At 42.4% G+C, this 22,914-nt stretch overlaps 2 protein-coding genes across 5 annotated transcripts in view; one reads left to right on the top strand and one right to left on the bottom strand.

Annotated features, from left to right (window-relative positions):
- Positions 1 to 22,914, top strand: part of tg (thyroglobulin) — a 532,338-nt gene that overhangs the window by 252,986 nt on the left and 256,438 nt on the right. The window contains exons 47-48 of the mRNA XM_068032631.1: positions 13,423 to 13,582; positions 14,659 to 14,855. Coding sequence (XP_067888732.1) covers positions 13,423 to 13,582; positions 14,659 to 14,855 — 357 coding nt within the window. The remainder of the gene's footprint in view (positions 1 to 13,422; positions 13,583 to 14,658; positions 14,856 to 22,914) is intronic.
- Positions 14,906 to 22,914, bottom strand: part of sla1a (Src like adaptor 1a) — a 58,035-nt gene continuing 50,026 nt past the window's right edge. For all 4 annotated transcript variants that reach the window (XM_068031399.1, XM_068031401.1, XM_068031402.1 and 1 more), the window contains one exon: positions 14,906 to 19,368. In XM_068031399.1, coding sequence (XP_067887500.1) covers positions 19,140 to 19,368 — 229 coding nt within the window. In that variant the 3' untranslated portion in view covers positions 14,906 to 19,139. The remainder of the gene's footprint in view (positions 19,369 to 22,914) is intronic.

Below are 22,914 nucleotides of genomic sequence, written 5' to 3'. Positions count from 1 at the left end.
TTTATGTGGCACCTTATCGAATGTCTTTTGGAAATACAAAAACACTACATCTACTGGTTCCCCTTTATCCACCCTGCTTGTTACATCCTCAAGAAACTCGAATAAATTTGTCAAACTCAATTTCCTGTTCATAAAACCATGTTGAGTCTGCATGATTATATTCTGATTTTCTAAATGTCCTGTTACTACTTCCTTAATAATGGATTCCAGCATTTTCCCAATACTGATGTTTCCTGCTTTTTGTCTCCTTCCTTTCTTGAATAGGGGCATTATATTTGCAGTTTTCCAAATCACTGGGATCCTTTTAGAATCTAGGGAATTTTGGGAGATTACAACAAAAGCATCCACTATCTCGGCAGCCACTTCTTTTCAGACCTTAGATGGAGACCATCAGGTCCAAGGGACCTGTCAGCCTTTAGTCTCATTAGTTTTCTTAGTACTTTTTCTCTAGTGATAGTGATTGTTTCAAGTTCCTTCCTCCTTTATGCCATTTGATTTTCTACTATTTTTGGGATGTTTTTCGTGTCTTCTACCATGCAGATAGGTACAAAATTCTTGTTCAAAGTCTCTGCCATTTTCTTGTTTTGCATTATTAATTCACCAGTCTCATCTTCTAAGGGACCTGCGTTTACTTGAGCTACTCTCTTTCCTTTTATATACTTGTAGAAACTCTTAGTATTCGTTTTTATATTTCTTGCTAATTTACTCTCATATTCTAATTTCTCCCCTTTTTTTAGTCATCCTTCGCTGATTTCTGAAAGTTTCCCAATCTTCTGGCCTACTTCTAATCTTCGTAGCATTGTATGATGTTCCTATCAATTTGATAGTGTCCTTAACTACCTTTGTTAGTCATAGATGGTTCATCCTTCTCATAGAGTCTTTTTTTCTCAATGGAATATATCTTTGTTGAGAGTTATGAAATATCTCCTTAAAAGTCTGCCACTAATTATCTATCGTATTACTTGTTAAATCATTTTTCTAGCCTACTTTAGCCAACGATGTCTTTATACCTTTGTAATTGCATTTATTTAAGTTTAAGACATTATTTTTAGACCCATGTTTCTCACCTTCAAACTGAATGTGAAATTCTTCATGTTATAGTCACTCTTCTCTAGAGAATCCTTTACGATGAGATCATTAATTAATTCTGTCTCATTACACAATGCCAGGTCTAAACTAGCCTTTTATTTGGTTGTTCCCACAATGTATTGTTCGAAGAAACTGTCCTAAATACACTCTAGGTACTCACCCTCAAAGCTACCTTTGCCAAGTTGATTTGTCCAATCCATATCAAGATAAAAATTGCCCACGATTATTACAGTACCTTTCTTACAAGCCCTCATTATTTCTTGATTTATACTCTGTCCTACAGTGTAGCTACTGTTAGAGGGCCTATAGACTACTCCCATCACTGACTTCTTTCCCTTACTATTCCTTATCTCCACCCAAACTGTTTTTACATCCTGATCTTCCAAGCCAAGATCACTTCTCACTCCCATACTGATCTCATCCTTTATTAACAGAGCTACCCCATCTTTCTTTCTTCATATCCTTTTAAAATGTCAAATACCATTGTATATTCAGTTCCCAGCCTTGGTCACCTTTCAACGACGTCTCTGTAATGGCTATCAGATCATACCTATTTCTTTCTACTTGTGCCATTAATTCATCTATCTTGTTATGAATGCTGCATGCATCCAGATAAAGAGCCTTTAATGTTGTCTGTTTACCATTTTCCCCCAGTCTGATCCTATTTGCTGGCGCACTCTTACCTTTGTATGCTCAGCTCCTTCTTGTCACACTCTGGTTATCATTACCCATATTGCTACACTACACTATTATTTTGTCCTTTCTCTTTAACTTTCTAAATTTCCCCTCACCTGAACCCTTCACACCCCACCCCACCATTTAGTTTAAATCTCTCTTTACAGCCCTAGTTATGCAATTTACCAGGACACTTGTCCAAGCATGGTTAAAATGATGCCTGTCCCAAGGGAACAGCTCCCTCTTTCCTCAGTACTGGTGTCAGTACCCCATGAATTGAAACCAATTTCTTCCACACCAATCTTTAAGCTACACATTCAACTCTCTGATCTTATTGACCTTATGCCAATTTACTTGTGGCTCAGGCAGTAATCCAAAGATTATTACCTTTGTGGTTCTGCTTTTTAATTTCACAGAATCACAGAATAATACAGTGCAGAAGAGGCCCTTCGGCCTATCAAGTCTGCACCGATGCATTAAAGACACCTGACCTGTCTACCTAATCCCATTTGCCAGCCCTTGGCTCATAGCCTTGAATGTTATGACGTGCCAAGTGCTCATCCAGGTACTTTTTAAAGGATGTGAGGCAACCCGCCTCTACCATCCTCCCAGGCAGTGCATTTAGCCCATAGCTTCTCATATTCCCTTAACAAGTACCTCTTTCTTAGTCCTACCAATGTTGTTGGTACTGACGTGGACAACTGGATCCCTCCCTTCCAACTTCAAGTTCCTCATCAGCCCCGCACCTTCGAGACTCACACTCTCGGCTGCAGAGAACAGTATCTGTCCCCCTAACTGTACTGTTCCGTACTACTACTACAATATTTCTTTTACAACCGCCAGCTTGAATGGCTCCCCATGCCATGGTGCTGTGGTCGGTTTGCTCCTCCAGTGCTACCTTCTGGATCCTTATACCTGCCTCACTTGCAGTCACACCCTCCTGTTCCTGACCATGGACCAAATCTGAAGAACTTAAACCTAAGGGGTATTGTCGAAGAAACTGTAGTAAAATAAACAGATTTGGCATGGCGAGTACTCGCAACCTACTTTATTAACTTGTGCACAAGGAGAACAAACACAGTAGAGCTCACATTGAGATTCAGTGCGATGTTCTGAAGAATTTCAGTAAAACAATGGCAATTATACTATTCTGCAACCAATAATCTTACAACAATAGTTCAATCCTTAATTTGCATTCTAAAGCACCAATAATATTACAATTCAGTTTTTGCTCTAAACGAAGAAGATACAGTAATTTTCAATCCTTCGTTTACATATCTATCTGACAATTGGCCTTGCATTTGGTACAGCACAATAACAGAAAGAGACATTATGCTTCAACAACACTCTTCTTATCTCATCACCCAGACATGACACATTCCTAAGGAACAGTTAGTGTGAGAAATATACTGACCAGGCAAACCCACACCCCTTGTCCAAGGATGGCTCACCTCAGGTTCCACACTTCCCCCCTTTTGTCCTGAAAGGACAACTTCCAGTCCTCACTCAAGTTCTATGTTTGCTAGCCGCTGGGCTTCATCCTTAGTGGGGTCATGGTTCTTGAGGAGAGGGAGGAGATTGGTTGTTGGACTGCCACCAGGACCCTGGAGATTCTGTGACCGGCAAATGGAGTGGATGCAACAGAGGAAGAGTTGGATTACAACGTACAGGATGAGCTGCACAGCAAGCAAGAAGTTAAGGGCCATTGTCACTAGATATGATTTCAGGGATTCCAAACCTAGGTACATATTCACGTAACAGTAACTTGGCTACAGTAATAGCAGCACATAGTTGTATCCCATACATTTGTATCATCACCATTACATAATCAATTGTGCAAACATAATACAGCCGCAATTTCATTCTTGGAGCAAGTTGACCATTCATTAATTCATTTTAAGTATATACGAATAGGTTATACAATCACCCTTGTGTGGCATAACTAATTGTCTATCTTTTATAGAGCAAGTTTGAACACTGATTGTCTTTAAGGTAGCTGTCCATCCTGTATTCATACATCCTCTCACATCGCCTAATTAATTTCTTAAGTTTCCAAATTAAATATGTCACATATAACCAAAACCACTATCAGGACATGGGAGATAATTCTAAACCAGGAGTGCATCTGCACGTTTAACCCCCGGTTCCATAAGTCCTCCCACCAGGTAGAATCGTTTGTCTCATCAATCTCATCTTGTAGCTTCTTCAACTGTTGTTCCAGATTGTAGTACACTACACCAATGGCTTCTAGCTGCTGTCTCTCTTTACCCAAGCGTGTGGGCAATGGCTGAATAGTATATTTATATTCCCGGAGGTAATTTGTCAAACCCGCCTTAATACTTTCTGTCTTTCGTTTTTGTATGTCTACCAACTCCATCTTCCCCACTCTGGTTGGTATTTGTGGGTTGAAACAAAACTTACTGTTGCTCACCGGACAAGTCCGGTTATGTCCATACTGGTACTCCTTCGTTGTGGTGGTTAAGCAATATCTCCCCTTTCCCATATAGGCCACATGGGTTAGCCCTGATGATGCTTTCCTAGTCTCCATGGTGCAATTTACAGTGGCATTAAACCCACATTTTGATTCTGCCGTTTTATATATAGGATGAGGACATATGACCACCTGGTTTTCCAGACTACACTCAGACAATGTTGTTCCAACTACCTCTTTTCCAATTTCCATAACTTAGGGTAAAATATCATGGTATTTTATGTAATCTTTTCCCCTTATCACCCCTATATTTTCTACTTCATGTAATTGCATCCCTAACTTATCTCTCAGAATTACAGGTATTCCCAACACTACTCCAATACTCATAGATCCTGTATTTACACATTCCTGACCTTTCCATACCTTAAGTTTTCTGAGTTGGCACCTGGTAATTTTATCATTTGTGTGACTAACTAAGTCTTCCAGCTGGGTGTAATTTATCCAAACTGGCACCTGTCCTGCATCAATTTGCCTCCACTTTTCCTTCGTTTGTTCTAACATCCACGGACCATATGTACTACAAACACTTTCATTATTTGAAATGTCGTGGACCTCCTTTACCTTTTCTATGATATGAGCATAACCTTCCCGTACTCTCACCAGTCCTGTCACTGTTTTTGTCAGATCCTGTCCTCCTTTAGCTACACCACTTCTGTGCCTTTTCCGGGTTAACTTTCACTCCAACCTTCCAAAGGAGTTGAAGGAGCTCCTCCAGTAGGTCATCCACATATTGGATCAAACATTCTGATCGGGAGAAAGGACTTAACCCTTTTGCCAACCGTTGGTGGAATATTGACGGACTATTATGAAATCCCTGGGAGCGACACGTCCTGTTGTCCCTGGAACGCAAACGCAAATTTATATTGACACTCTTGTGCCAGCAGTATGGACCAGAACCCATTGCTAATATCCAACACACTAAACCACTTAGACTGTTTTGTTTTTTTATTTTCTAAAACTTTGATTGTCCTCTTAAATATCAGATAAATTTCCCTTTGAGTGCTTTAAATGACCACTCATATCAATGAAATTGTGTTTATCGATTCCAATTTCTTATGCCCAGACTTGGTGGTATTGCATTTGTTACATTAAAGACAGAAGTGCTTGCAACTATCTCTCCTTCTCAAGCACTTTGTCTCATTGATAAAGATGCTGTGACATTTGATGTCTGCAATTAAGTTTTTAAATTCTTAAAGCTGCTGGATCTCTTGCTGTAGCATCAGTTCTCATGTGGCCTTGGAACCTGCTGTCACCTGCTTAAAAAAAACACAAAGAGTCCATTGTGGCTCTGCCCCTGAGCCCAATGGGTTAATTTGTCCAATTTTATCTGTCAATTTAGAAATTTAAGATTGAATAATGTCCATTATATATAAATTTTAATCTCAGCAATGCAAAATTGTGTGGTGGATTAAATGGAAAAACAGTCGCTGCAGCAGGGTTTTTTTTGTCTCCAAGGGGGCGGAGCAAAATCTCAGCTGCGTCACTTTACAAAACCTTTTCTTCTCTGATCGAAAAGAACTACACTCCATTTTAATCTATTTTTTTTTCAATACTTTTGGTATCCTTAGGGTTGGAAAACAACAAAATCATTTGTAACATTATCAACTTCAAAGGAAAGCATCTCCATCAGGAAAGACAGCATTTTAGATTAAACTCCAATTGTTTCCAAATTTTTTAGCATCTTTTGTAAGAGGTTTCTAATCCAAAGATTTTTTTTATATAACAAAGATGATTCCAAATTCCAATTCACTGCAATAAATATTTAAAAATCAAAATGGCCAATGTAATATGAGTGAGTCTTATGTCTGGAACTTAAGACTCCCCCAAAACTTGACATGCTAAACTTGAAAGTTCATTGTGGTCATAAATGAAATTTCCAGGTTTTTTTTTCAACTTAACAGGTCAATTAACCTTAATCGTATAAACTTAACTCAGACTTATTAACTTATAATACTTATTAACTACACACAGAACAGAATAGCACGTGCTTTTTTAAAAAAGATATATAAATTACGTAATTTTTCTTTTCGTTCTTCAGGCGCCTGTAATAAAACCAAAAACTAAAGAAAAAGTTATTTAATATTCTTAACACAAAAGATTTAACACCAACTCCTTACACAAACTTTAAACAGACAGAATCTTTCCTATATCTCCTTTGTTTATCCTTCTCTCCCTTAAACCAATATCCAATTCCTGACATTTGCTACTTAAAACAGTCAGTAAAAAATGTCTTTAATTTAAACTCCAAAAAAAATCTAGAACAGATTTTAAACTGGAACTCCAATTAAAGCAGTGTTTTTAAACTTCAAATTGGATTTCTGCCAAACATCTTCAGACCTTCAAGGCTGAAGCTTATCTCTTACAAAATTGTTCATTGCCTTTTCACAGTTGCAAAACCAACTTTTAAAATCAAAATAAAATTTTAACTTAAAATATAATTCAATTTTATATCCCATTCCTGGGTGCACAATCTTAAATTGAAATTAATACACTCAACAATCACTTTTCACATCCATTCAATTCCAAACAATTTAGAAAATTGATTCCTGTAATGGGTTATGAATTCAAAGTACCAAAATCTGTCAAATTCCCTGTCCCGATGTCAAGAATCAACTAATTCACAACCAAAATAGGTTCCCACAAAATATACATGTGTGAAAATAGAAAAAATAACAGACTCATTCCTTCATCATTAAGGCCAGACAACAAAGAGTTAACGACAGTCAGTCCTACAGAACACAAGCTGTACAGAACACAAGCTGTACATTCCAGGGACATTCAATTCATGGAAGCTTCCAACATTCACACATTCGAATCAAAAGACACAGTAACTTGTTTTTACTCACTTGAAATTTCCTCCTCCTGCTCAACAGGAGGTTCAGACTTCTTAGGAGCGGCCCATTTTGTGTTTGTGCGACCAGGATCCTGGCTTTGGGTGCCTGTCTCACTTCCTCAGACCTTCGTGCACTTTCCTGACTCTTCTTCCGCGACTCATCTAAGCACTTCTGCATTCGGTCCTTATTAAAGGTACCGTCGGGCGGGAACATCTTTTCCCTACCCTGCGTCCACTTCACCCATCTCGGGACATATAAAATGCTTTCGGGCCCATAATGTATCTACAGATATGCATTAGGTGTTCCCTTGGGGGGGACCCCAGTCCTCTTTGTTAACGAATTTCCCATAATTACAACAAAGGCTAATCAGACATTACCTTGCCGGCCGGCTTCCAAATTACCTACCAATCTCGACGACCTGGTTCTGACGGGGCCTCTAACCCCGAGGGGGCCTCTAACCCCGAGGGGGCCTCTAACCACCCTCCGAGGGGGCCTCTAACCACCCTCAAATTTCTCCGGATCCAGATGGGGACTCTAACCCCGAGGGGGACTCTATCCACCCTCGGCGGGGGACTCTAACCTCCCTCAACATCTGACGTCAGGCCGGGGCCTCGAACCCCAAGGGGGACTCAAACCTCCCGCAAACTTCTGGGGACTCTAACCCCGAGGGGGACTCTAACCTCCCTAAACTTCTGACCTACCCCAGTAGTGTTACACGGGTGAGCGTGTGCGTTTCCTCGGTCAAAACCTTGTCATGCCGAAATCAGGCGGCCGCAGTCATCGAGCTGTTGACCTGCGAGGCACCACGCTATTCTCCCGTGCTAACACTCCGGGGGTTCGTCATCTCAGTGGAACCTCCAAGAAACTGTCGAAGAAACTAGTAAAATAAACAGACTTGGCACGGCGAGTACTCGCAACCTACTTTATTAACTTGTGCACAAGGAGAACAAACACAGTAGAGCTCACATTGAGATTCAGTGCGATGTTCTGAAGAATTTCAGTAAAACAATGGCAATTATACTATTCTGCAACCAATAATCTTACAACAATAGTTCAATCCTTAATTTGCATTCTAAAGCACCAATAATATTACAATTCAGTTTTTGCTCTAAACGAATAAGATACAGTAATTTTCAATCCTTCGTTTACATATCTATCTCACCATTTGCCTTGCATCTGGTACAGCACAATAACAGAAAGAGACATTATGCTTCAACAACACTCTTCTTATCTCATCACCCAGACATGACACATTCCTAAGGAACAGTTAGTGTGAGAAATATACTGACCAGGCAAACCCACACTCCTTGTCCGAGGGTGGCTCACCTCAGGTTCCACAGTATGACTACCTTTTGGAACAAAGCATCCAGATGACTTTCCCCCTCCCTGATGCATCGCAGTGTCTGAATTTTGGACTCCAACTCATCAAGTCTGAGCCAAAGTTCCTCAAGATGCAGACACTTACTGCAGATGTGGTTGCTGTGGATCACACTGGTGTCCACCAGCTCTCACATGCTACAGTTGCAACATATCACCTGCCCTGCTATCTCCATTGTATTTTATTTAACTAACTAGGGTTTCATGTTTTGAAATATCACTCAATGATTATTTAGTTATGTTAAATAGTTTAGCTAGTTAAGCTATAAATCTAATACAATATTTATATCTCCCTGGTCCTAGTTTAAGCTACTGCCCTAGTTTAGAGAAGAAGAAAAAAAATCCATAAAACTCACCAATCACCTACCTGCTCACCTAATTAATGCCTCTAGATCTCAGCTCTCAGGTCTCGCTGTCTCTCTCCCTTGCTCAGACCGCTCCTTGTTTTGTAAAAGATCAGAACAGCACCTCATCCCTCACTGCACCAACTTCCAACTTCCCTCACTCACCAAATTCCCAAGATAAATACTCTGTAGAAGCTGTACTCCATTGAGCTGGCCTCCATGCTACTTATTCCATACGTTACCAAAAGCCTCCTTTATTCATACTAATGAGAATTCCAAAAACTTGAGTCAGCCCCTGCTGACCAGGTAACCAGTTCTAACTAGGCACCTAATTAACTGTGCAGCTGCCACTAGCAGGCAGTTTGTTTACCACTAACATTGTGAAAAAAACTACAAGTTAAGTTTACAGTTAAATTAAATGCTAAATATAAAACTCGACTAGATTTTAGAAAGAGATCAACCCTTAAACGATTTTGGGTGGCACAGTGACGCAATGGTTAGCACAGCAGCTTCACAGCTCCAGCGACCCATGTTCAATTCTGGGTACTGCCTGTGCGGAGTTTGCAAGTTCTCCCTGTGACCGTGTGGGTTTTCGCCAGGTGCTCCGGTTTCCTCCCACAGCCAATGATTTGCAGGTTGATAGGTAAATTGGCCATTATAAATTTCCCCTAGTATAGGTAGGTGGTAGGGAATATAGGGAAGATGGGGATGTGGTAGGAATATGGGCTTAGTGTAGGATTAGTATAAATGGGTGGTTGATGGTCGGCACAGACTTGGTGGGCCAAAGGGCCTGTTTCAGTGCTGTATCTCTAAATTAGTAAATAAAAATAAAATAAATAAAACACTTAGAATTCCCTCACTCACCAAATTCCCTTGCTAAGTACTCTGTAGAAGCTGTACTCCCTCAAGCTGGTCTTTGTGCTACTGTTGGTGTCCTGCGTTGTGTAATGGTGGGACAATGATCTGCGCTCGCAGACTGAGTTAGGAATCTCACTTCTGTCAGCATGAGAAACACCAAACTCTTCTCCACAGGGCAGCAGGGTTGCCCTTGCTCTTCTTTTATTCCCTTCCTGGTGGCAAGTACTAGAGTAACATTATTAGCCTACAATCAAGACTTTCTTGACTGTGGAAAAAGTATTGATACATTTTGTTTATTCATTCTTGGAATGAATTTACTGCCCATCCTTAGTTGTCCTGAGAAGGTGATCGTGGCCCTTCTTCTTGAACTGTTGGTTCCTTGGAGTGGTTTGATACAACTGAGTGGCAGGTTGGGCCAATTAATATGGAGGCCAGTGCAACTGGTAAGGGGTGTTAGCTACAAGAGCTGGGACAAACATATTTACTGGGTAATGGAGTGTGGCATAGGAGACATAAAGGATCAGGGTATTTTTTATCTCTTAAATGCTTCAGGGAATGTAATTGTCTGGTCTTATGGTGATAAGGTGGGGAATTCAGCTTATGTTTCACATTTATAATACAGGAACACAATCTAGGTCCACTTACCATACATCAAATCTCTTTGCGGAAACTATTGTATCTCCTCATCCAAAAATCCACACTTGATCATTCTGTCCTTGCAAACTACCACCCGACCTCCAACCTCCCTTTCCTCTCCAAAGTCCTCGCTTGTGCTGTCATCTTCCAAAATCAGTACCTATCTTTCCTGCAACTCTATATTTGAATTTCTCCAATCAAGTTTATAGCCCTGCTACAACACTGAAAAGGCCTGAACTAATATCATAAATGGCACGCTTTGTGACTGTGACCATGGTGCATTATCCCTCCTTTGATCTCTGTGCAGCCTTTGACATGGCCGACTGCACCATCCTTCTCCAAAACCTCTCTTCTGTTGTCCAACACAGTGGGACTGCCCTCACCTGAGTTTACACATTCAATCATAGCTAAAGCATCTCCAGTATTTGCTTCTCTTCTGATCCTTGCATGATTAGAGTCCCCAAAGATCTAATCTTGTTTCCATTCACTTCCTCATCTGTATGCTGCCCATTGAAGACTTAGGGGTTGATTTTGGCAGAAAGGCGGCCTAACAATCAGCCAGCAAGATTCAGAAAGGTAGCAAAATGAGTGGAAAGTTGGCTAGAGGCAGCTGCCCAGCATTGCTGGTGATCCACGTTGAATATATAATGGATGGTAGGAACCTAGGAAGTACAGAAGGTCAGAGGGACCTTGGCGTACTTGTCCATAGATCACTGAATGCAGCAGCACAGGTAGATAAGCTGGTTAGGAAGGCATATGGGATACTTGCCTTTATCAGGCGAGGCATAGAATATAAGAGCACGGAGGTTATGATGGAGCTGTATAAAATGCTAGTTAGGCCACAGCTAGAGTACTGTGTACAGTTCTGGGCACCACACAGTAGGAAGGATGTCATAGAGTGATACAGCACTGAAAGAGGCCCTTTGGCCCACCGAGTCTGTGCCAACCATCAGCCACCCATTTATACTAATCCTACATTAATCCCATATTCCCTACCACATCCCCTCAATTCTGCTACCATCTACCTACAGCATGGTTTTGTGAAGGGGAGGTCATGTCTTACTAATTTGATTGAGTTTTTTGAGGAAGTGACAAAGATGATTGATGAGGGAAGGGCGGTGGATGTTGTCTATATGGACTTTAGTAAAGCCTTTGACAAGGTCCCGCATGGCAGACTGGTACAAAAGGTGAAGTCACACAGGATCAGAGGTGAGCTGGCAAGATGGATACAGAACTGGCTCGGTCATAGAAGACAGAGGGTATCAGTGGAGGATAGTTTTTCTGAATGGAGGGATGTGACTAGTGGTGTTTCGCAGGGATCAGTGCTGGGACCTTTGTTTTTTGTAGTATATATAAATGATTTGGAGGAAAATGTAGCTGGTCTGATTAGTAAGTTTGCGGACGACACAAAGGTCGGTGGAGTTGCGGATAATGATGAGGATTGTCAGAGGATACAGCAGGATATAGATCGGTTGGCGACTTGGGCGGAGAAATGGCAGATGGAGTTTAATCCGGAAAAATGTGAGGTAATGCATTTTGGAAGGTCTAATCCAGGTGGGAGGTATACAGTAAATGGCAGAACCCTTAGGAGTATTGACAGGCAGAGAGATTTTTTTTAGTTTTAGAGATACAGCACTGAAACAGGCCCTTCGGCCCACCGAGTCTGTGCCGACCATCAACCACCCATTTATACTAATCCTACACTAATCCCATATTCCTACCACATCCCCACCTGTCCCTATATTTCCCTACCACCTACCTATACTAGGGGCAATTTACAATGGCCAATTAACCTATCAACTTGCAAGTCTTTGGCATGTGGGAGGAAACCGGAGCACCCGGAGGAAACCCACGCAGACACAGGGAGAACTTGCAAACTCCACACAGGCAGTACCCAGAATTGAACCCAGGTCGCTGGAGCTGTGAGGCTGTGGTGCTAACCACTGCACCACTGTGCCGCCCGATATGATTGTACTGGAGAGGGTGCAGAGGAGATTCACCAGGATGTTGCCTGGGCTGGAGCATTTCAGCTATGAAGAGAGACTGGAAAGGCTAGGGTTGTTTTCCTTAGAGCAGAGAAGGCTGAAGTGGGGCATGATTGAGGTGTACAAGATTCTGAGGGGCATTGATAGGTTAGATAGGAAGAAGATTTTCCCTGAGCAGAGGGGTCAATAACCGGGGGCATAGATTTAAATTAAGGGGCAGGAGGCTTAGAGGGGATTTGAGGAAAAAGTTTTTCACCCAGAGTGTGATTGGAATCTGGAACGCACTGCCTGAAGAGATGGTAGAGGCAGGAACCCTCACAACGTTTGAGAAGTACTTAGATGAGCACTTGAAACGCCATAGCATATGGGCCAAATGCTGGAAAATGGGATTAGAATAGCATGGTGCTTGATGGCTGGCATGGACACGATGGGCCGAAGGGCCTGTTTCCGTGTTGTATAACTCTATGACTCTATGTCCCTGGCACAAGGTATGGATCGGAAGTGTTTGGCAGAGACGTGAGGAAGCTTCAGGCAGGAAAGGCTATTGGACAGGCTGGCTGCTTACTAGGATAGGTTCCTACCAGGAGTTAAAAAAACGACCTCCATATCTTTGTACCATGCCGTCAAATGGTGGCATGTAGATGGCCCAAAAGTGCACATCGATATTCTCAGCTGGTGTAGGCTTCACAGTTTTAGCTAGTTAAACTCCTGAAGCGTTACTCAACATATATAGGAGTCCCAAGACCTGTACTCTGAAAACATGTACCTATCTTTTATGGATTTAGAATAGTGGGATGCCCGCATGGGGACAGTACCTTCCACATCAGGTCATATGGTTTGTAGATTCGATGGCCTTAATTTTCTACTTTTACATTTGCCAGCCCATATTAACATGATTACGTGGGTAAAAATGATCTGGCAAGCAGGGAAGAGGATACGTTTCTCCGAATGTCAATCAAGAAGGCACACGCATGAAGAGTAAGAGGGTAATGGAGTACTATCAGCACTTGTGAAACCTCCTTCCTCGCTGTTTCTATAGTGGGAAAAAATGGATGATAAAACCGATATAAATAAATGAACTGTGGCTGTGTTTTCTTGCCTCATTGTTAATCCTGAATTTTGTTGTATGATAGGTTGGAAACATCTCTGTACTGGTCTTCTTCCACAACAGTGCCGCAGATTACAGAGGAGAGAGACAGACAAACATTGACGGATCCTACCTGGCATCTATTGGAAACATCCTTGTTGTGACAGCCAGTTATCGGGTTGGAGTGTTTGGATTTCTGAGTGACGGTAAGCTAAGTTGGTAAATTGTGACTGAGGCCTGGGTGAAGCACTGAACCTTCACATTCTTTTGTGAACTTTACATCTTACTGCTCCTGGTGCAGAGCTTCACAGGATAGGAATGCACATTGGGAATCTGGCTTGATGATTCGGGTGGCCCAATTTTCAACCCTGTGCAATTTTTGTAACCATTGAAATGCATGGTTAGAAAATCCTCGGAGCCAAAAATTGACTGAACTGACCCATTGCTCAAATTCCCCATACGTGCTCCTGTGGCATAAAGGTCTGCAATGGCAGTGCAAATGTGTAGAATATAATCAGTGAAGAATATCCCCACAATAGTCCTAAAACGGCAGAAATTTCATCATGGAATGCCTCATTCCTCCAGTGCGAACTCAACATCGTAGCTGTAGGGCTGGAGGAGGTTACAGAGGTAGGGAAGGAGGAGGCCATGGAGGGATTTAAATATGAGGATGAGAATTTTAAAACCATAGTGTTGATGGACCAAGACGCAATATAGGTCATAGAGCACTTACGTGATGGGTGAATGGGACTTGATGCGAGTCAGGATGCAGGCATCACAATTTTGGATGGACAGAAGTTTATGGAGGGTGAATGATGGGATGCTGTGAAAAGCTGTTGTTAGTTTGGAGGCCTTCCACTTTCCATGGAACTGTACCGCAGCACGAGTCAGCAGCTTTGGAAGGGGAAGTGGAACTAAAACTTTGGTGGGGTGAAAGATTTTTTTTTAAATTCATTCATAGGATGTGGGCATCACTGGCTAGGACAGCATTTATTGCCCATCCCTAATTGCCCTTGAAAAGGTGGTTGTGAGCTGCCCTCTTAAACCACTGCAGTCAATGTGGTGTAGGTACACCAACAGTGCTGTTAGAAAGGGAGTTCCAGGATTTTGACCCAGCGACACTGAAGGAATGGCAATATAGTTCCAAGTCAGGATGGTGTGTGGCTTGGAGGGGAACTTGCAGGTGGTGGTGTTCCCATGCATCTGCTGCCCTTGTTCTTCTAGGTAGTAGTGGTTGCAGTTTTAGAAGGTGCTGTCTAAGGAGATTTCTTTCTCCTGGCAGACACTGATATGACCAGTGGCAACTGGGGCCTGTTGGATCAGATGGCCGTGTTACACTGGCTGCAGAGAAACATTGGTCACTTTGGAGGATCTCCGTCTCGAATCACGATCGTTGCGGACCGCGTTGGCGCTGACATCACCAGCATGAACCTCATCGCTGCATCCAGCACCAGACTTTTCAAAAGAGTCATGCTACTGGTAAGAGACAATCTTGTTGGAGTTTTGATGAAGAGGAAATAATCTACTGCTTAAAATGGCACTTTTATTGTGGGAACAAAAAATAATTCCTGTGACATGCATCGAGATGGCTGGCACTCCAAGACCCCAGTCTGGGAATGTCTCTATTGCAGAAAGGAGGAAAAATATCAAGGCTGGGAATTTGCTCAGGACTGCTCCCTCTATGTTACTGTAGCTTCGCTGGATGTGCAGCGGAAACCCTGTAGTCTCATGTAAATAGAGCCTGCACTGCACTCCAACAGAGTTATGGCAGCTGAGCAGGAGTGGCTCAAAGAAAATTGCCCTCCCACATTTCTTTTTGGCTGTACTGAGTTTCTGTCACCTTGGTGTAACTGTGGTTTATTTGACACTTGGATTGGAACACTTTGATGTGATGCAGCATATTTGAAGCAGACAGTTTTTTGCTTCAGGTCACTCCTCTGCATGCCTCACCTCTTCCATGCTGCAGAGTTCCCAATTATGTCCATGCTACTCTGGGCAGGGCCAGTCACAACTGAGCATTTTCCAATTGGATGGAAGAAGGAGCTGCCCCTGCCAAGTTATGGTGCATTACCCTATGACCAGGTGAGGAGCTCCGCTTGTTGAAGTCCTGCACTAGGTCAGCCCTCCCTATCTGAACTGCATTTCATGTAGGGCCCAGAGAGATTAGAGAGATAGAAAGGTAAAGTGGGGACAATTTTAGCGTAAAACAGGAGCTATCAGATTGTTTGCAATTTTCTGTATGTGGCAGGTGGCCAATCCAACAGCAGCAATGTTTAAAACTACCCCCCTCGGCTTAAAGAAAAGTAAAAATATAAGAAGTGCGGATGGCACTAATGGGTAGTATTTAAGTGAGATTGTTCTGAGTGTATAACCCTGTAGAGTCCTGTACAATGTGTGTAATTATAGATTAATTATGCAAGATAGTGTTGTAAATGAGTGGTGTTGCTGTAGACTGTTGTTTTAATTTGTATTTATTAAGATGAATTTGTTTATTATTTCCATTCCAACTGATAAATAGGAACTCTGTAAAATGAGAGAACCCCAAACACTGTGACTGGTAGTTTTAATGTTAATGAACACGGTTGGTCCCAGGGATTCAACCTTTTTAAAACCCATCTGACTTTTGGATTAAATCCTATGGATCGTATTATAATAAGGAGCTGGGGATTTGTTTTGATTTTCCAGAGTTGACAGCTGGAAATTCAAGGGATTCTGGGACTGTTACCAGGTTGTTGGGGGAGAGGTGGGGGATGGGGGCAGTGGGAGGTGGTGCAGAGTGTTTCAGTGCATTCTTTGGATTGGAGCTTGGTGCAGGGGCTCAGACTTTAAAAAAAGTGGGTTCACATTGAAGGCGTGTGTGCCAAAACTCAAATCATTTAAATATTTAAGTATTATAACTGGCTGGGATAGCTGATCTCATGTTGGTAGTTGGAGTTCCTGTAAGCCTTGCTACTAACCCCAACCAATTTTTGGTGGCTCTTGTTGATGTTTCCGTGGCTGCCCTCAGTGATTATAATGAAACGTGAGGTAGTACATACTCTTTCCCTCACTGGTAAGTATGGCTTTTAGACTCTGAGTTCCTGCATTTGTTGTTGGTGGTCTGGCAGCTGGCCCCTTTAAACCACAACTGGCACCAGTGAAGGCATGGTGGGCTTCCATCTGATGTTTATTGAGCATTCAAAGGACACATAACCACTACAAATCGCTTCCGCTTTGGAGGTAGAGACTGACAGAGGTAGGTGTGAAGGAGGAAGATGCTGAAAAGACTTTTTGCTCAAAGTAACTCCCTTCTTTTAGAAGAAAATGAAAGTCCTAACTTGAATTACTTTCACTATTTGTAGAGCAAGGAATTTTCTTGAGTAGGCTCTCCTCTGTGCTCGGCAATATTATCAATTACTAAAAGCATCTCAGAGTGAATCAATTAGGAATAGCACTGACGTGTGACACAATTTCAGAACAACTGGGGAAGCACACTGCAGGGCTGGGGATGCAACTTTCTGAGCCTACAATAACATTATCCTGGGTAGGGTAAATCCAGGACTGCTGATTTGAAGTCACCCCCCCACTCGAGGATCTTCCATGTTAACAAGAAAATTTAAGGTTGATTATTCTCCCAAACTCTACCCACTGTCACCAAACAGACATTAGTTGTAGAAGCACTTCTGATTTTTCTGTCCCAAATTTATAGTAACCTCCTTCCAACAACTGGTATTTGATAAGATGACACATCAAAGATTACTACACAAAATACGAGCTCATGGTTTGGGGGTAATATAATAGCATGGATAAAGGACTGGTTAGCTAACAGGAAGCAGAGAGTAGGGATAGATGGGTCATTTTTGGATCAGCAAGCTGTAACTAGAGGAGTGCCACAGGGATCAGTGCTGAAGCCTCAACAATTTTTTTTATTCATTCATGGGATGTGGATGTTGCTGGTTAAGTCAGCATTTATTGACCATCCCTAATTGCCCTTGAGAAACTGAATGGCTTGCTCGGCCATTTCAGAGGGCATTTAAGAGTCAACCGCATTGCTGTGGGTCTGGAGTCACATGTAGGCCCGACAGCAGATTTCTTTCCCTGAAGGACATTAGTGAACCAGATGGGTTTTTACAACAATCGATAATGGTCAGCATTAGACTAGCTTCCTAATTCCAGATTTATTAATTGAATTCAAATTTCACCATCTGCCATAGTGAGTGGGATTCAAACCCATGGCCAGAGCATTAGCTTGGGCCTCTGGATTACTAACATTGACATTACCACCACGCCACCGCTTCCCCTTTACAATCTATATAAGTGACTTGGATGAAGGGACCGAATATACGGTTGCTAAATTTGCTGATGACATAAAGATATGTAGGAGAGTAAGTTGTGCGGAGAATATAAGGAGTCTGCAAATGGATTTAGGTAGGTTAAAGTGAGTGGATAAAATTTAGTATATAGAGTATAATGTGGAGAAATGTGAACTTGTCCACTTTGATAGGAAGAATAGAAAAGCAGTATATTATTTAAATGGAGAGAGATTGCAGAATCCTGCAGTACAGAGGGATCTGGGTGTCCTGGTACATGAGTCACAAAAAGATAGTATGCAGATATAGCAAGTGATTCGGAAGAAATGTTGTAATTTATTGCAAGGGAAATGGAATATAAAAGTAAGTAGCTTTTGCTACAGTTGTACAGGGTACTGGTGAGACTACATCTGGAGTAATGTGTACAGTTTTGGTCTCCTTACTCTAAGAAAGGATATAATTGCATTAGAAGCAGTTCAGAGAAGGTTCACTTGACTAATTCCTGGGATGAAGGGGTTATCTTACAAGGAAAGATTGAGCAGGTTGGGCCTATACCCATTGGAGTTTCGAAGAATGAGAGGTGATCTTATTGAAACATTTAAGATTTTGAGGGAACTTGACAAGGTGGATGCTGAGAGGATGTTTCCCCTTGTGAGGGAGTCTAGAATAGGAGACACGTTTAAAAATTAAGGGTGTTGCATTTAAGACTGAAATGAAGAGAAATGTTTTCTCTCAGAGGGTTGTTAGAATTTTCTTCCCCAGTGGAGGTTGGATCATTGAATATTTTTAAGGCTGAGTTAGATAGATTCTTGATTGACAAGGGCGTCAAAGGGTATGGGGGTTTACAGGAAAGTAGAGTCAATCAGATCAGCCACGACCTTATCAAATGGCGGAGCAAGCTCAAGGGGCTGAATGGCCTCCTCCTGCTCCCAGTCTGTATGTATGTTCGTATGCCCCAGCTGAGGGCCTTTGTACTCTGTATGACAGTGCACAATGTTTGAACGATTGAGTGAGTCATATAAATACACAAATTAAAAAGATACAAGACACAAAATTTCAGCATTGGACTAATTATTCCACTAAATTATTCCCTTTGAACAGGGGCCCCTCCACAAATAAGGATGCAAAGTGGAAAAAGCATGTTGTTGTGTAATTTAAATATATATACAAAGCAATAATGTAAGGCTGGGGTATGAGTTGGGGAAGCACACATGGGCTTATGTCATGTGTAAACAATTGTACATCAACTCAAATAGCAGAAGATTGGATTCCTGTGAATAAAACTGTTCAAAAAATCTGTCAGAATTATACAGATTTTGCAAGAAGAAACAAGCCATCAGTGAAAAGACATGGAGACCAGCTGTCTCCCCTGATTGCCAATGTCTGACTTGCGATGGAAGAGTGAGAGTCAGTAGCATGACACTTAACAACTCGCTAAAGTGCAAGTATGTCACAAATTGCTATGGACTGCGCCTTATTCAAAGTTATCCTCGTACGGGTCTCTCAGCGGTGTAGTGAGGAGGCAGCTGTGCCGGCTCTGAGCACTGGATCCGATGGGTGAGAGCCACTTCTTCTTCTTGCTGCTGCTGAATGAGTCGTCATCTAGTTGTGACAAGGTCATGTAGGATGCGATGCTGTGCCGCAGCCCGTAACTAAGGAAGTCTTCATCTCTGGACGATGAGTTATCGTTCAGCAGCTCGGCCCTGCCAACCAAACCATAAGAAATATGAGTCAATTCCCTCTTCAGGAACCTATAGATAATTCACTACCTCCTGTCTATCATTTGTTTTGTAACCCATTGCCAACCATCTATTATCCAATGACAACTTGTCTTTATAATAGTACCTTTAATGCAGTAGAATGTACTGAGATGCTTCGCAGAAGTAAGTATCAAACAAAATTTGACGCCGAGACGCATAAAGTGATATTGGGACCAGACGCTTGGTCAAACAGGTATGCATTTCTTCAGAAGATTTTGATGAAGGTTGAGAGAGATGTGAGGAGGTGGAGCAGTTTATGGAATATATTCCAGATTTCTGGGGTATGATGGCTGTCGTCTGTGCCGCTAATGGAGGAGGGGAGTGTGATCTCTTTTGGGACTGGACTGAGGTTTAGCCAAGTTTAGTATCAGGTATAAGGCAGAGACAGAGAGACAAAGACTGAGACAGCAGCAAGCTATTGAACATAAAGGATTCCTCTTTATTCTATTTTCGTTTCACTTTCCCTTTGCTAGCATTTGTATTCTAAAGCAGCCACAAGTGTACACAAAGCACAATGCAATTGCAATTTCGGGGAAATCATGTTTGATAAATTTGTTAGAGTTCTTTGAGGATATAACAAGCAGAGTGGATAAAGGGGAACTGGTAGATGTAGTGTATTTGGATTTTCAGAAGGCATATAAAAGTTTATTGCACAAAATAAGAGCTCAGGGTATTAGGGGTAATGTATTGACATGGATTGAAGATTAGCTAACACACAGAAGGCAGAGTCGGGATCAATAGGTCTTTTTCAGGTTGGAAAGCCGGAACTAGTGGGGTGCCACAAGGATTGGTCCTAGAGCCTCAACTATTTACTATCTATATCAATGACTTCAAGGAAGGGACAGAGTGTAGTGTATCCAAATTTGCTGACGATACAAAAATAGGTGGGAAGGCATGTTGTGATGAGGATGCAAAGAATCTGCAAAGGGATATAGATAGGTTAAGTGAGTGGGCAAAAACTTGGCAGATGGAGTTCAATGTGGGAAAGTGTGAGGTCATTCACTTTGGTAGGAAGAATAAAAAGGCAGATTATTATTTAGATGGAGAAAGCCTACAAAATACTGCAGTACAGAGGGATCTGGGTGTTCTTGTAATGAAACACAAAAGGTTAGCATGCAGGTGCAGCAAGTAATTAGAAAGGCAAATGGAATTTTGGCCTTTATTACTAGGGTGTTAGAGTTTAAAAATAGGGAAGTCTTGTTACAACTGTACAGGATGTTGGTGAGGCCATACCTGGAGTACTGCATCCAGTTTTGGTCCCCGTATTTAAGGAAGGATATACCAGCATTGGAGGCAGTTCAGAAAGGTTCACTCGGCTGATTCCTGGGATGAAGGGGTTGTCTTATCAAGAGCGACTAAACAGGTTAGGCCTTTATTCATTGGAGTTTAGAAGAATGAGGGGTGATCTGATTGAAACATATAAGATTTTAAGGGGGCTTGACAGGATAGATGTTGAGAATATGTTTCCACTGGTGGGGGAATCTCGAACTAGGGGACATAGTTACAGAATAAGGAGGCACACATTTCTCTCAGAGGGTAGTGAATCTCTGCAACTCTCTACCTCAGAGAGTTGTGGAGGCTAGGTCACTAAATGTATTTAAGGAGGAGGTAGATAGATTTTTTAAATATCGGGGAATCAAGGGGTATGCGGAGCAGGCCCGAAAGAGGAGTTGAGGCCTGGGACAGATCAGCCGTGATCTTATTGAATGGTGGGGCAGGCTTGAGGGGCTGACTGGCCTACTCCTGCTCCCATTTCTTATTTCAAAACACTACAACACTACAGGGAGGGAGATGCACATTAGACTAAACACTCCGTGATGACTATAGGCTGTGCCACTGGAGGAGAGGGAGGGAGATGCACAATAGACTGAACTTGCCACACTCAATTACTTTTCTTCCTTGATTGATGGAAGCAGGAAGTTACAAAGGAATGCAGCCAGACTACACGAGTGAGTAAAACTGTAGCAGCTGGAGTTCAATGTGAGGGAGTTTTCTTAATAGTGAGAGACCAGGAACTGTGGAGAAGCCATGTGATTTAGGTGTCCATTTACACAAATCACTAAAAGCTAGCGCACAGGTACAAAAAATAATTTAAAAAGGCTAATGAAATGTAGGCCATTATCTCAAAGGGCTTGAATTCAAAATTGAGGAGGTTATGTTTCAGTTGTATACAACCTTGGTCAGGCCCCATCTGAAGAACTGCATTCCGTTTTGAACACTGCACCTCAGGCAGGATATATTGGGCTTAGAAGGGGTATAATGCAGATTGACCAGAGTTATAAGAGGGTTAAATTATGAGGACGGTTTAGATAAGGTAGACAAAGAAAAGCTATTCCCATTAGCTGCTGGTACAAGGACTAGCGGACACAGATTTAAGGTTTTGGGCAGGACATGCAAGCGGATTGTGAAGAAGAATTTTTTTTGCAGCGAGTGGTAATGATCTGGGGCTCGCTCCACAGACAGTGAAAGCAGAGACAATGAACAATTTCAAAAGGAAATTGGATAGGCAATTGAGGGACATAAATTTACAGGCCGATGGGATTTGGGACAAAGTGGATTATTCTACCGAGAGCCGGCATGGACTCGATGGGCTGAATGGCATCCTTCTGTGTCATTATGACTCTGACTCTATGGGCTGAATTTTAAGAGCCGCCACCGAATTTGGCAGCGAGCTCAAGAAATGGCGGTCACAGGTTAAAGACCCGCCAAGCTCTCACGCGCGGCGGCTCATTTAAATAGCTGGGGGTGGCCTGTCCCCACCCCCGCCAATCTTGGGGAGGGGGCGGGCTGTCTATCCCTGGCAATGGCATCATCTGCCTGTGCGCAGGCGCTGGCGCCGTTTTTAAAGGGCAGCCAGCACTGCCGGTCAATTTGAATTTTTAAAGCTACACTCCCCCAAAATTTATTAAATAAATTTTTAACACCCCTTTCCCACCCCCCAATAACAATTACATTAACTATTTGCCCTCTCCCCCTGCAAAAACTCTTACCTTTTAAATCTGACCTTCACCCCCACCCCCAGCCAAGAGTGCACAAAGTTTAAAGTTCGCCTCTTGCCACCATCTCCTACAGCCATTATGTTTATTTGACCCCGTTCCCCCCTCACACTGAAAATATTAACTCCTAGCCCCTCCCCACCAGTGTCAATCCAGCTTTCCCCGGACAGGGAATTGAAGGTGTGGGAATGCCAGCCGCCACATCAAAGATCGCAGCGGGCCCAGAAGATTGAAGGTAAGTTCAATTAAATTTATGTATGTCATTAATTTAAATATTGAAATCCAGGTGCCGTCGCCCAGCGGTGGTGGTGGGGAGCTGCCATAGAGCCTCACCACTGCTGGGTGAATCAGGCCAGGCCTCCTGACATCGGCCTCCTTGGTGAACTGCTGCCGGCCCCATCTTTCAGCCCCCCACCCGCTATGGAGCCCGACCTCAAGGGCTTGGTAAAATCCAGCCCTATGACTTCGAATTGAAGGAGAATGTATGTCACAA

This window comes from Heterodontus francisci, chromosome 5 (assembly GCF_036365525.1).
Source record: "Heterodontus francisci isolate sHetFra1 chromosome 5, sHetFra1.hap1, whole genome shotgun sequence".
Taxonomy (NCBI): domain Eukaryota; kingdom Metazoa; phylum Chordata; class Chondrichthyes; order Heterodontiformes; family Heterodontidae; genus Heterodontus; species Heterodontus francisci.
The sequence above is the reverse complement of the archived record's forward strand: the minus strand, read 5'-3'. Positions and strand labels throughout refer to the sequence as shown.